Source organism: Sphaeramia orbicularis, chromosome 7, assembly GCF_902148855.1.
Source record: "Sphaeramia orbicularis chromosome 7, fSphaOr1.1, whole genome shotgun sequence".
Lineage (NCBI taxonomy): Eukaryota > Metazoa > Chordata > Actinopteri > Kurtiformes > Apogonidae > Sphaeramia > Sphaeramia orbicularis.
In genome coordinates, this window is record NC_043963.1 from 26,100,950 (window position 1) to 26,114,229 (window position 13,280).

At 39.1% G+C, this 13,280-nt stretch overlaps 2 protein-coding genes across 5 annotated transcripts in view; both read right to left on the reverse strand.

Annotated features, from left to right (window-relative positions):
- Window positions 1-309: 309 nt before the first annotated feature.
- LOC115422543 (fibrous sheath CABYR-binding protein) lies at window positions 310-9,000 on the reverse strand. 3 transcript variants are annotated; one of them, XM_030138909.1, is made up of 6 exons: window positions 8,474-9,000; window positions 6,194-6,681; window positions 5,485-5,542; window positions 2,982-3,206; window positions 2,504-2,942; window positions 310-2,404 (listed from the first exon to the last, which is right to left on the reverse strand). In XM_030138909.1, coding segments are annotated over exons 1-6 (1,491 nt in total). In that variant the 5' UTR covers window positions 8,753-9,000; the 3' UTR covers window positions 310-2,402. The 3 variants fall into 3 exon arrangements, with proteins under 3 accessions (XP_029994769.1, XP_029994768.1, XP_029994767.1); XM_030138908.1 differs by having other exon boundaries at window positions 2,504-3,206; window positions 6,194-6,678; XM_030138907.1 differs by having other exon boundaries at window positions 2,504-3,206.
- A 736-nt stretch (window positions 9,001-9,736) lies between these two features.
- The window catches only part of LOC115422542 (immunoglobulin-like and fibronectin type III domain-containing protein 1), a 33,179-nt gene continuing 29,635 nt past the window's right edge, over window positions 9,737-13,280 (reverse strand). For both annotated transcript variants that reach the window (XM_030138906.1, XM_030138905.1), the window contains 5 exons: window positions 12,008-12,093; window positions 11,727-11,919; window positions 11,336-11,632; window positions 10,920-11,246; window positions 9,737-9,858 (listed from right to left, as the gene is read on the reverse strand). In XM_030138906.1, coding sequence (XP_029994766.1) covers window positions 9,854-9,858; window positions 10,920-11,246; window positions 11,336-11,632; window positions 11,727-11,919; window positions 12,008-12,093 — 908 coding nt within the window. In that variant the 3' untranslated portion in view covers window positions 9,737-9,853. The remainder of the gene's footprint in view (window positions 9,859-10,919; window positions 11,247-11,335; window positions 11,633-11,726; window positions 11,920-12,007; window positions 12,094-13,280) is intronic.

The window sequence follows — 13,280 nt, forward strand, 5'->3', positions numbered from 1 at the left end:
ACATGTCAAGTTGAAATGTGCGACAGTTTTGAGGTGCAGGTGTGGACAGAGGTGGGTTTGACTGCAATACTCTAGCATGGGCAAGGGTAAGAAAAACCAGTCAGGTTCCACTTATAAGGTTCAAATGGTTCTTATTGGGAGGATTGAAATGTGAGTGACTATAGAATATATTATGTTGCAATTAGAAGATAATACAATAGTAATATTATTATTAATATTAGAACTAAAACACTGACTTTCACCTGATCACTGGGTTCAACCTAATTAACTGTTGGTGGACATGTTGAACTTAAAACTGAGTAACAAAAGTGAAAGAACCAGAGTTTATTTTAAAAACATGACAGTATAAGAAGCATCATATTGACAATAACCAATGCCTTGGTGAAAACAGTGCATCTTGTAAATGTATGTCTATATCATTAAAAATGTACAGTGGTGCTCAAAAGTCTTATTATACTACCAAGAACTCAGTTTTATCATTCATAAGGAATAAAATGGAAAAATGAAAAAAGATTTTAAATAAATATTCTATCTTGTGTTATTCACTTGCACTGAATTATTATTTAAGATTCACAGTATCACTGCATCAGAAAACTCTGTGGAAAGGTAAAACATGGAGCAAGGATGAACAAATTCAGTCTTGGAGTACATCTGGAACATTACTTTGCACTAAGGCCTTTTCAGAGGTGTGCAGTTGCTCAGTGCCCTCTACAGACGGGTGACAAATTAAAAGGAAAAGCCAACATTAAGTACAGTGAACTGAAGCTGTGCTGCCAGAACAGCTTCAAGGCACCTTGGCACTGACTCTGCACTTTTCTTCCAGATGATATTCCCTCATCTGGTGTTTGCTGATAGTGGAGAGTGGTGTTTTAACACTTTCCCCCAAAATCTGTCAGATTTGTAGCTGGGTTAAGGACACGGCACAATTAATGTATTTATACTCATCAAGACACCAGAGAGTCCTTATGGATAGTGGTGTTGTCATCATGGAACAGATCGCTTTATCACCCGTCTGTGGTCTTACTTCTATAAGAGCATCCAAACAGACAGCACAGAGTATAGTGGAGAAACCATGAAGAATGGAAGGCCTTGCTCTTCTTTAGACTTCAATCATTTCATCAGTCCACCCTCACGGCCACTGTCCAGCTGTCAGCTACACAGATTATAACAAAAAGGTCCAATAAAACTCCCACCTGTGCAATTCCATTGCTGTCTGACTCCTGTCTCATATCCAGCTGCACCAACCTGCTTCTTTCCAAAATCTTTCTCTTTGCTCTGTAAAGACTCAGATTTTAACTGTGAAGACTGGCTGAAATGTTAAAGCTTTTCTTATGATCTCAGCCAGAAATGTGAAAAAAGACATGTTTTCTTCATGATCTTATTTGGGATCAAAATTACTTGTTGAAATGTGCAACTTAAAGTTTAACCCCATGTTAAAAATCACAAAGCTTTAGTGTATATGAAATAATGATATGCAGAATGAAAATTAATGTATTATTTACATAGAAAAGTAATAATAAATGACAAAGCTGTTTCTTGGTATTAGTTCCAGTTTTTCAGCCCCACTGTAACCTACAGGTGTTTTCTGTCTGGTTTTAATTGCAATCAGTTAAAAAAGTGCAAATAATAAAAAATTATCCAAACCTTATCTTTAAAATCCTCCAGTTTTAACATGTATTAAAACCATAAACCTGCAAATTACAAAGTAAAAAAAAAAAAAAAAAAATCTACCAACTAAAACTTGTCCTATACTTTAAAAACATCCAGTAATTGTCCTTTCGTAACTTGTTGAAGACATTTTTGCTTTTTATGCTAGCTCTTTTATTGGCACTTCTGCCTATGTAAACACTAAGGCTAAATTTCTCTCTGAATCTTGATTTTTCCCTCCGAAAACACTGTGTTGTGATAAATTTCAGGCAGTGACAAAAAGAAACATTTTGACGCCACCGAAACAGGCATTACTTATGGCTTCAAGTGCATATGTTACTGGTGTATGCATTGGCTTTCAGTTTCCTATTAAATGTACAGAATCTAACCCTACCAAAAAGTGCACATTTTTGGAGTGTGGAAAAAAAAGCTCTGTAGAAAGACAGACGTTATCGATTAAGGCTTCTGAGGTTGTTATTAGCAGCTGAACCTTGGATTATTCATAACCTGCGAGACACAGTTTTGAGGTACATCTTGGCTTCGACTCCAGCATAGTGACATTTCTTCTGACCAGATGTGCCTTTAAAAGAGCAACCGCATCGTGAATGTTGTACCTAAATAAATACCTAATCAAAAACAATGCCTTCCTATTTGCCATACTGTAGTGTATAGGCTCTAGACTGAGAAAGTCTAAGTCCTGTTTTTTTTTTGCTGATATGTCCGATGTGGTAGAATGTCCTTTCCAGTGACATGCACTCTGCAAAAAAAAAAAACAACAAAAAACAGAAAATATTAGAAAAATTATGGTATAGAATAAGAAAAGTTCACATTTAGATTTTTTAATGACTCCACTTACATTCATCCTCTGGTAAAGCATTTGGTAAAACATCTTCTACTGGTTCGTTCCCCTCTTCCTCCTCTGGCACATCTTCACTGTGACCCTCATCTTTATCTGCTACATCTAGTTGTTCTTCCACCTCTTCTACTTTAAGATTCTCCTCTGTCTCAGTCTCTCCTTCAGATGCCATTTCGTCTTCTGCTTTGTCTTCCTCTGGAGCAGACTCCTCCACTGCCTCTTCTTCTTCTACTTTGTGGTCATCCTCTGGTGTCGACTCCTCCGGTGCTTCCTCCTTTTCCGATACCTCTTCTTCTACTGCTGCCTCCTGGATCTCCTCCTGAACCTCTACCTCTGCTTTCTGGTCGTCTTCTTCCAGCTTTGCCTCCTCTACAGGCAGCTCCTCTTCAACATTTACACCCTCCTTTTCTGGTTCTGTTGCCTCAACCTTCTCTGTTTCTGCAACACCAGTCAAATCCTGTCCAACCTGATCAACCACCTCCTCCTCTGCAGGGGCGCTTTCTACTGGTGCAGATTCCTCTTCAACTGGAGCTTCCTCTTGTGTAGCTGTTTCCTCTTCAGTTACCTCTCCTTGCTCTTCTGCCTCGGCCTCAGTTACCTCTTCATCTGTTGCACCAAGATTTTCTTCTTCTTCACTTGCTTCTGGAGATGTTTCTTCTTCAGTCAGTTCAGGCTCAGCAGGAGTTGGACTTTCCTCCATTGGCTAAGACAAAGGCAAGAAATATATTAGATCAGATTGTCAAACAAAGGCCTACCCAAGGGTCCTGTAACTGTCTGAGAGACAGTGTGGTCATTAGAGAGAAGAGTGTTATGTGTTAACAGAGTATTAAGTGTTAAATTCATGATTTTATTTAAAAGTGATTTCTAGTTTATGCTTTAAAAATGAGATATTGTCTCAAGTACCTTTTAAAAAAATATCCATTTTATTTAAGAGTTTGTTTCATAAAGGTCATAAAAGGGTCATGACAAGAGGATTCTGGGAAGAGTGCCCTAAGAGATGCAGACCAGTTACGGACTCTTTGAAGAAAAAACAGGACTCTGCATTTGGTTTATGGCGCTAATGTTGTCACTGTTTTTTTGGGGGAGGATTTTTACGTTGGAGTTTGTCTGAGATCGAGAGAAAATAAATCTTCATAAAAGCATCAGTATGGAACGTGGCCGTTTATTAAACCAATGCAGCTACAGGTCCAGTCATAAGAATCACGGGTGTCAAAGTCATTTTTAGTTCAGGCCCAATATAATCTTAAGTCAGTCAGACCAGTAAATACTATCATAACAAGAAAAGCACCAGGAGAGCACAGACCTCTGCCAAGACAGGTCTACATCCTGTGCGTGTTTGTTTGTTAGCAAGATAACTCAAAAAGTTATGGATGGCAAGCCCCCCCCCCATCACCACCAAAATTTAATCATTTCTTCCTTGTGCCAGTATCAACATTTCATGAAAATTTCATGAAAATCCATCCATAACTTTTTGAGTTATCTTGCTAACAAACAAACACGCACGCACACAAAGCAAAGCGATCACAATACCTCCTGGCGGAGGTAATAATCTATATATAATGACAACTCCAAATTTTTCTCTTTGTTTTAGTGTAAAAAAGTAAAATTACCATTTTTTTTTCACATTTACAAACCATCCTTTTACAAAAACTGCAAATAACCTGAACAAACATGAACAACCTGCAATGTCTTAAAAGAAGTAAGTGCAATTTTAACAATATTATATTTGTTACTAAATGGGATTATTGTAGGTAATTCATTTATCAGACAGGGGGAGTTGTTTGTTTACCTACTTTACTAGTTACAGCTACTTCCTGTAGCCTTCGTCAGAAAAGTAAAGCAGGTAAACAAACAATGACCCCTGTCTGATAAATGAATTACATACAATAATTATATGCGGAAGACAGTATGACCCTTTACCAGACCGTTGTGCACATGTGTAAATGATAAGCTGAGACATAATATTGTTAAAATTGCACTTTTCATTCAGGTATTTCAGGTATATAAGATAAGATAAGATAAGATAAGTGTTGTTCACATTTTTTAAAAGCATAGTTTGTAGATGTAAACATTTCCATTATGTAATTTTACTTTTTTCACTCTACAACACAGGGAAAAGTTTGGAGTAGACATTATTTATAGGCAGTGGCGCAGAAAGGGTCCCCTGGGGCCCCAAGCAAAAAAATAAAATAAAAAATTTGGACACAGGGGGCCCCTTCAGACAATTTGAGACAGCTAGTTGTTACTGCAACTTCTCACTGCCGCTGTGCAGTGAATTTATTCTTTAGACTGTTCGTGTCAAGTCTGTTGGTCCTTTGGGGGCCCCTGCTGGCTTAGGGGCCCCAAGCAGCTGCCTGCCTTGCCTAATGGCAAGCAGCACCACTGTTTATAGGTTAGTATGTTATTTTACTGATCCGGTCCATTTCAGATCATATTGGGCTGTATGTGGCCCCTGAATGAGCAACACCCCTGTATTAGATTATAACAGATTAAATCTTGGACAGTTAGTCATTTACTCAACTACGTAACTCAGTAAACAGACTGACAAAAAACTGCCAGATGAAACACAATTCTCACTATGAGTATAGGTGTGAAATATCAAAGAATTCATCAGAGTGTCCATGGCAGGCAATTAGACCCTTCCAATTAATAGGATGAAAATCTCATTATGGTTTCCCATGGGCGCCCAGAGAACAAAAATAGTAAAGAGATCAGTGTATGTGACAAATGGTGTGTTTAAGCATGCAAACGTCCTGCTGTATAGCACTAATATATCTACATACACCTGTATTTCCAAAGGTTTTCCTCGAGATAGTTTTTTTTTTTTTTTTTAAAACACATGTGACCTTAATCGTAACTGTCATTTCAATGAGAATTCATCTGACTCTGTTGGCTCATGGAGGGTGGTTACATGTCTAACTTGTGTTTTCTTCAAGTGAGTTGTGAATTGCTGAGTTGTAATCGTGCATATTCTGACATACCGCATCGAGCTGCTCCTCCACATCGGGCTGTGGTGACAGTTCAGCATCAGGTAACTCACTGAAAAACAGAATTATAGTGAAATATCTGTTTAATTATTGTTCTATACCAGTGTTCTGACATTGTGGTATCCAACACATGCTTAAAGGCTTCGATTTGTAGAGTGTTTTTGGCATCACTGAGCAAATGTTCCATAATAACCTAAAATAAACTAGACTTCTGCATCTCCTACTGACTCAGTTTTCACATCTAAGTAAAACATCTTGTGATATTTTACTTCGGGGGGTTGATTCTACAGCTTCTAAAGCGTAACAGAAGCAACATGGCAGCTCCCCCACCAGTGATATTTTGGCCTCATTTTCCCACAACATCTAAAATAAAAGCAATGCCTTCATAACATGGGCGACAATAGCTAGTGCTCGACATATCCCTGATGTTTACATAAGCTTCAAACAGTGGTTATTATTCACGAAAGGAAAACTGTACACAACTGTCCAGCTCAAGAAATCGCTAATACAGTGGGAATGTTTGCACAGATCAAAGCCATGTCACAGTGCGAATATGAGGCCTCCTGACACCGGCCTAGAGTAACACACAGACAGTGGCAGACACAAAGGCTTTGACAAAGTCAACATAAAGTTATGGGTCAGAGGAGGTGAGCTATTTTCTCCGCAGCACTGGAAACTGGGGCTTTTTTTTTCCACGACCTACCTGACAGTGGTTTCCTCCGGGGTGCTGGCCTCCACATGACCCTGGTAGACGTCCAGCTGCTCCTTCAATCTGAGCACCTCAGCAGCCTGTCCATCCAGAGCCTCAGTCAGCATGGCCACCTCTCCAGACTTATCCTCCAGTTTCGAATTCGCTTCTCCCAGGCTCCCTGCTAAGACCTCGACTTTCTGCGATAATTCGGCGATCAGTGCAGCCAGCGCCTCCACCTGAAGCCTGAGACCCTCAAAGTCTTCGCTCTTCCCATTCAGCACGGTCTGGACCTGGCTCAGCTGCTCCACAGACACAGTAGCTTGTTGCATCTCAGCCAGGCGAGTTTTCATCTCAGTGTGGAGCGACAACACTTGAGCAGGAAGGTCGGATGTCTTGAGCTGTTCGGCTGTAGCCAAGGCCATGCCCACCTGCTTCTGGGCCAGTGAGTACGACTCCTCCAGTGAATTTAGGCGACTCTCCAGGCTCTCTGAAATCTGCTGCTTTAACACACACACACACACACACACACACAGGGTGACATTGAGTCAGTTACTGAATACTTATTAGAACAATTACTGTGATGCTTTTATAGACTCCAAAATACACTAAAAACCTTTATGAGTGGACAAATGTGGTCGTCATGGGCAGTTCTATGGTCTGTTATGGTAATAAACTTTTAATAATGACACTGCTCCCATCATACTGGGTAAAAGTATTTTAAAAGGTCCATTGTGCAAGATTTAGGGGGTTTTAGGGGGGAGTCTAACTGCAGAAGAAGAGGAATAAAGTATTCATAAGTATGTTCAGCTGCCTTGTTTCTACAGTAGCCCATAACATTTGCTCTAGTTTTTCTGCTTTATGGTAGTTTACCATTAGTTACTATGTCTGAGTGTGAACCAGAGTTAATATTCTAACACTGGCTGTAAAAAGTGGACCTGAGTGTTTTTAGTAGTCATTTGAGGGGGTGGTGGGGGATTTTTCAGTTGCCTGCAATCTGAAATTTCACCACTAGGTGTCACTAAACATCATGAAATACTTCTAAATACTTCCACCTTTGCATTACTCAACCTTTAGCATCACAAAGCAGACATTGACTGTATCAGAAAGCAGTCATTTTTGAGAATAATTGTTCAACTTCTCCTTATACCCCAGCTCTTATCACCAAACTGAGTCTAAAGTTTTGATGCCAGAACACCTCTAATTACACGTGGTCCTGTCTGTTGACCCCTACTTCCAATTAACTGCACTGTAAAGAAATAAAGTTGTATAAGAAGGCATCTGTTCTTACCTAAAACTCATTTAATTAGCCAGACACTTGTGAATTGGTAAACCTTTATGAGTCACAAAGGCTGACTTTTTGCTGACGCATAAAATATTTCTGCAACAAGACTGAGCTGGCATACCTGCTTAGTTTTGCATCGGCTTTTCTAACACTGACTTGCCTTGAACCCCATTGGAAGGTGGAGCTGACATTTATGGGGAAAGCAGCAGGAAGAGCAAGTTTGTTTTGCTTCTGCACTTAAAGAATCTTGCTCACTTCCTCAAAGTCGCCTCAAGCAACTTACACATATATGTGGAATGTGAACCTTAGAGCATGAACTATATGAACATCAACTATAGAACCAGTTCATTCATTCAACTTCAGATCATTTATTAATTAAAATAAAGAAATAAACAATTACTAAATGGTGCCTTCAATCTCTCTAAAGGTCTGTAAACAGCCCCTGAAGTGGTGTTCAGTATCAAAATCACAGACTAAATTTAACCCTGGCACATTTCTATGTTGTGTACTATTATTTTGGCAGCATTATCTGGCAGCATGTTCAGAGGTGATATTATAATACACATGACCACAAGAGAACTTTAATACTTTACAGATGCACAATATGTGAGTTTCTGATCAAATCAATGTCCCTGCTAATTGTAGGTCAAGGATAACCCTTATTACAAACGTCAGCAGCTGTCTAGATGTTAGAAATAGCAGCGTTTTGTGCTCTCTCCAGTCAGAGTGTTGGCAGTTTGAAATCTGATAGAGGCCTGCACTTCTTCCCTTTCCTTACTTGCAACTTGCAACGTGCACCGTTGGCATGTGCTGGTGGCTTTTCTTATATCATGAAAGTGACTGGCAAAAATTATGGAGCTGATGAAAATGGCATGAGTTATAATAGAATGGAGGCCGTGCGTCTTTACGCATAGGGGGTCTATTATATTCCCACTAGAGAGAGGCTACTTTTTTTTTCTTTTTTTTTTTTTTAAATCTATTTATTTATTTATTTATTTATTAGTTCTTACCTTGCCACTCGACAGTCTTACTTCTTCGTGAGAGGATTGTAATTTCACTATCTTCATCTGCAAACCCATGAGATTGTCTGTCAAGTAGGTTAAAGTTTGGTGCTGCTGGAAACAGAACCATGCGCCAGTGAGACCTCCAATCACAACAATAAGATATAAAACCAGCAGCAGGGTGTAATTATTCCCCCCTGCGCGAACTTCTGACTCCAGAATTTCATTTTTGAAGAAGTTATCTTCATGTTTGTGATTGCTTTTCCCTTTCCGATGCTTGGCTGTCATTTTCCTCCCAGTAAGGACACAATGTTCTCGACAGGCACAGAGGTGATAAACAGAGGAGCGGTGGGTCAAGAAGCCCGGAGAGCGCACGCAACGGGAATTTTTAGTCGGATCGCTCCTTTTACGCGGCTGCACAAATCGGCCCGGTTTCAATCAGCGCACAATAAAGTCCCGAAAAGCAGCAGCGGAGAGCACTTGATGTAGAGGTTGAGTTGAAGATGGAAAAGAGGGGGCGTGCACCGTGGGTAGCGTGTTCGTCCATTCAGGAAGAGACAGGAGGAGTGGAGGGGCCGATCAGCCGCCGGGACTGGCTGAGTCTGCGCCACCATGTGCGCGCCTGTCATCTAATGGAAAGACTACACGTCCGGCGTTGGGACTCTTTGCGCTATTTTTTACTTCAGTGAAGCCACAGCTGCGTGGGGCCTGTGGGTGCTACTCGGAGCTGTAGTAATGTCACGTGGTTGAAGGAAAACCTGTGCGTTTCTTAAAACTTTCTGCACCAACACAGCATCCATATAAAATGTGACATGAAGGTGTCACAGCTCATTCAGAGGCAGACTGTGAAAAGGGCAAAATTCTGTTAAAGGTCACTTTCCAAGATGGCTGTGTTTCCTTGGCCTTTGCAGCATGCCATCTTAACTCAGTTTAGGGAGTAGCTTTAAATCCTTATAAATCTAAGGTCCAAGGTAAGTAAGTTCAGTTATTTATCTGATTTTCAGCTGATTTTCTCTTGACCTGTCAACTGTTCCGCTTATTTTTTCAGAATTTGTTTTGTTGTCATTAAATATAAGGTACCATGAAATGGACTGCAAGTCCACATACTGAAAATAAAGCACTAAAGAAACAATAGAGACAAAAGAGACAATAAAAAATATATTGAAGAAAAAAAGTAGCCCATGTGTGGATTAGAGCAGAAAATATGCATCTTTCATAGAATAAATGAAATAATAAAAGACAGCCCAAGCTTAAAAACCTTTATTTGCATTTTAGTTTTCATTTTCCATTTTTTGATTGTTGCATCTCAAATCATATCACTTCAATTTTAACAATCTTCAATTTTTGTAAAACACGCTGCAAATGCTGAATATGTTGTCCTCAGTTTCTTCATTCTGTATCAAAGACAAAAAGATTTGACATTTTTCTGCAAATATGACTTTACATTCACTAAATTCTCACTTTTTTGTCCTAATTCCAACAATACTGACAAAGCTGTTTGTAACTTAAAAAGGATTATTCTAACAATATACTTGCTTACATGCAGCTATGCTTGATAAATAACAGCATGTTAGGGCAACCATTTATCATGCCAAAAAGCTGCTTGTGTCAGAATAGATTTTAGAGATATTTCTACCAGTAGGACACTTGTTTGCCTGTGCAAACACATACCCCCACTGTCATTCCTTTAGTTAGCCTTGAAAATATCAGCCTTGAAATATTTTCACATGAATTAAAATTTATGGATAGCCAGATCTATCAAAAGGCTTAAAAGAACATGCAAAAGACCACCCAAAAAGAAGGCCTATTAGTAAGGTTTGTTCAGGTTTATAAGGCCATGGTAGAGATGTGTGCCTAAATGACAAGTGGGTTTGGTTCAGTACACAGATATGACTACAGGCACAGAAAAAATTAGTAGGCCACCCCTTGTTTTCTTCAATTTCTTGTTAATTTTAATGCCTGGTACAACTAAAGGTATATTTATTCGGACATATATAATGATAACAACAAATATAGCTCATAAGAGTTTAATTTCAGAGCTGATATCTATCCATTTTCCATGGTTTTCTTCATAATAATAAAAAGGACTTCAGTTCTTACATCAATAGCGATGGCATTGTACTGACAAAAACAGTGCTTTTAGGCATTCCATGTTTTGTTTTCTGTCTGTTTTAGTCACATGATACACACAGGAGTTAGTACTTGATTGCATAACCATTGTTTTTGATGGCTTTTAATGATCTAATAATTTTTTCTGCGATTGTATAAACAGGTAAACAGATGTATAGTAAGCGCCTAAAAACTGAATAATATTGACTAATCCAACATAATTTAAACTAGATATTCGTAAAGCCTGAGAATATGCTGGTTACAAGACATGTATCAAATTTGGAAGATTGCAATTCTTGGAATAACACTGGAATATTGATGAGCATGTTGTTCTTACATTCCTCACCTCTGACACTGAGTACGGTGGAGCACTCGGCTCGCCCCAGGGCATTCTCTGCAGTGACCACATACTCTCCCATGTCTTTGGGCCCCACTTGAAGGATTAGCATGGAGCAAACTCCACAGGTGTTGGAAATGTAGTAGTTGGTATTTGTGTTTAAGCTAATGTTGTTGCGATACCATGTGATTCGAGGTTTGGGATTTCCATTCACTGCACAGCTCATGTAGCATTCATAGCCTTTGGGCGCAGTGTGGAGCTTCAGAGGCACGATGAAGGTTGGAGCACAGCGCAAGTCACAGTCTTTTCTTGTTGGTTGAGTCACAGCAAACTTTTCTATGAGAAGAAAAAAAGCTAAATTCCTGTTTTTTTCAGAGTAAATGTGAGCTTTTACTTGTATGTGAACAATAAATAAATAAACACACCTTTCTTTTTCTCCTTTCCCCATGTTGGTGACTCTGAGGGTGCAGATATGCCCATATCGTTTTTAGCATATACCCGGAAATGATACTCCCTCCCAGGCATGATATTGCAAACTGTGCACTTGTTATTGAAAAGTCTGTCACCCACTGTGGCCCAGGTGCGTTTGGTAGAGTCCAGTTTGGACACGGTGTAGTGCAGGCGGTCATCACGCTTCTCATCAGGAGAAGGTTCCCACATCACAGTTACTGTTCCAGGCACGTTTTCCTCCAGTTCTACCGGTCCAGGAGGCTTTGGGTCATCTGGAATATTTTACTGGCATCAAATCCACTTCAAGAAACTCATGTAACTCCAGAGGAAAATACTCAACATCTATGATATTAGTTAAAGTCTTACCTGTGACCCTGACCTCTGTACTAAATGTCTCCTGTCCTACAAGATTTTTCACCAAAATGGAGTAGATGCCTGAATCTGAGCGTTCAGAGGAGGGGATCAGCAGCTGGGACGAACCATCAGAGTTACTGATTGTGACTCGTTTGGCCACCGGTACATTGTCCTTTAGCCACATTATGTTCGGCCGAGGGGAAGCCTGTCAGGAATAACATTCAGTCACATTTTGTATGTCAGACATTATCATAGAATCCATTGATTTTCTTGCTGTAAAGTATAAATCTCACCTCAAAGTGTAATGTGATCCTGACAGAATTCCCTGCCCTCACCACCACAAAGCTCTTCATCTTGTGGTTTGTGAACTTTGGCCTCACTAAAATAATGGATGGAAAAACAATGAACAGTGGTTTTAATATTGAGTAACTCTAGCAGGTATTTCAATAAAAGTGGAAGATGACATGCCATGGTAATATCTATTACTATGGACACCCTTAAAATATGACACAATCTCATATATCATGAAATATTTGTGTTTCAAGAGGTGTGGCTGCACCAGACAGAAATAAACAAATGCAAATGTATACTGTATATATTTTCTGTGAATTGTCTTTGCAAGAAAAAAAAGACGTTTGTTTGTTTGTTTGTTTGTTTGTTTGTTTGTTTGTTTGTTTGTTTGTTTGTTCGTTCCTTCGTTCCTTCGTTCCTTCGTTCGTTCCTTCGTTCGTTCAATATCTGAACCCGCTTTATCCTTAGTAGGGTTGGTGGACAAAAAGGCAATTCTTGACAGTTTCACCATATCATGCCCTGGATGTTTCATTATCTTGCTGAAACATCCAGTTCTAACCTTGACAGAACAGAGCATGTGCAGAAGGGAGCAGATGAGTCTGTAGAATGAAACAATATTTGGCAAATTCAATGACTTAAAAGTGATTTTTAACCCATGAAGACCCAAACCTCCACTGGGGACCAAAGGCATCTACTGATCTAAAATGTTTAATAACTTCTGATCCACTAATCCTACCAAAACATGTGAATAATTGGTGTAAAATACAGTTTGTCATCTTTTCATGGTCATATGATGTCATATGATATGACCCATTTGGACGTTCAGAGGCTCCGTAGTGAATGTGGATATACCATCATCTTCTACAACATTGATTCACCAGTAAAACCCATGGAGTATGACAAATGACAGCGTTTGGGGACGCTTGTTTTTACATTAATGACATCTTTGCTGAAAAAATTGCATTTTCTTCTGTTTTGTCTTTTTGATATAATAACCTTTGAATTAACTTTGAGTTTTCATGAACATCTACATTAATTTGAATTTGTACATTTCCCTATGGGATGAAAAAAGTATCTATCTATCTATCTATCTATCTATCTATCTATCTATCTATCTATCTATCTATCTATCTATCTATCTATCTATCTATCTATCTATCTATCTATCTATCTATCTATCTATCTATCTATCTATCTGAATTATGGTAAATTAAATGTAAGAAAATACATGATTTGCGGTGAAAAATGTAAAATACAGAGGATAATATTGTACAA

What these genes read in the sequence shown, in the direction of transcription:
- LOC115422543 (XM_030138907.1), bottom strand. Translation starts at nt 8,752, where the DNA reads ATGACAGCCAAGCATCGGAAAGGGAAAAGCAATCACAAACATGAAGAT. An exon ending in CCGGAGGAAACCACTGTCAG is followed by an intron (nt 5,543 to 6,193) that starts GTAGGTCGTGGA and finishes TCTGTTTTTCAG; the next exon opens with TGAGTTACCTGATGCTGAAC. An exon ending in TGGAGGAGCAGCTCGATGCG is followed by an intron (nt 3,207 to 5,484) that starts GTATGTCAGAAT and finishes CCTTTGTCTTAG; the next exon opens with CCAATGGAGGAAAGTCCAAC.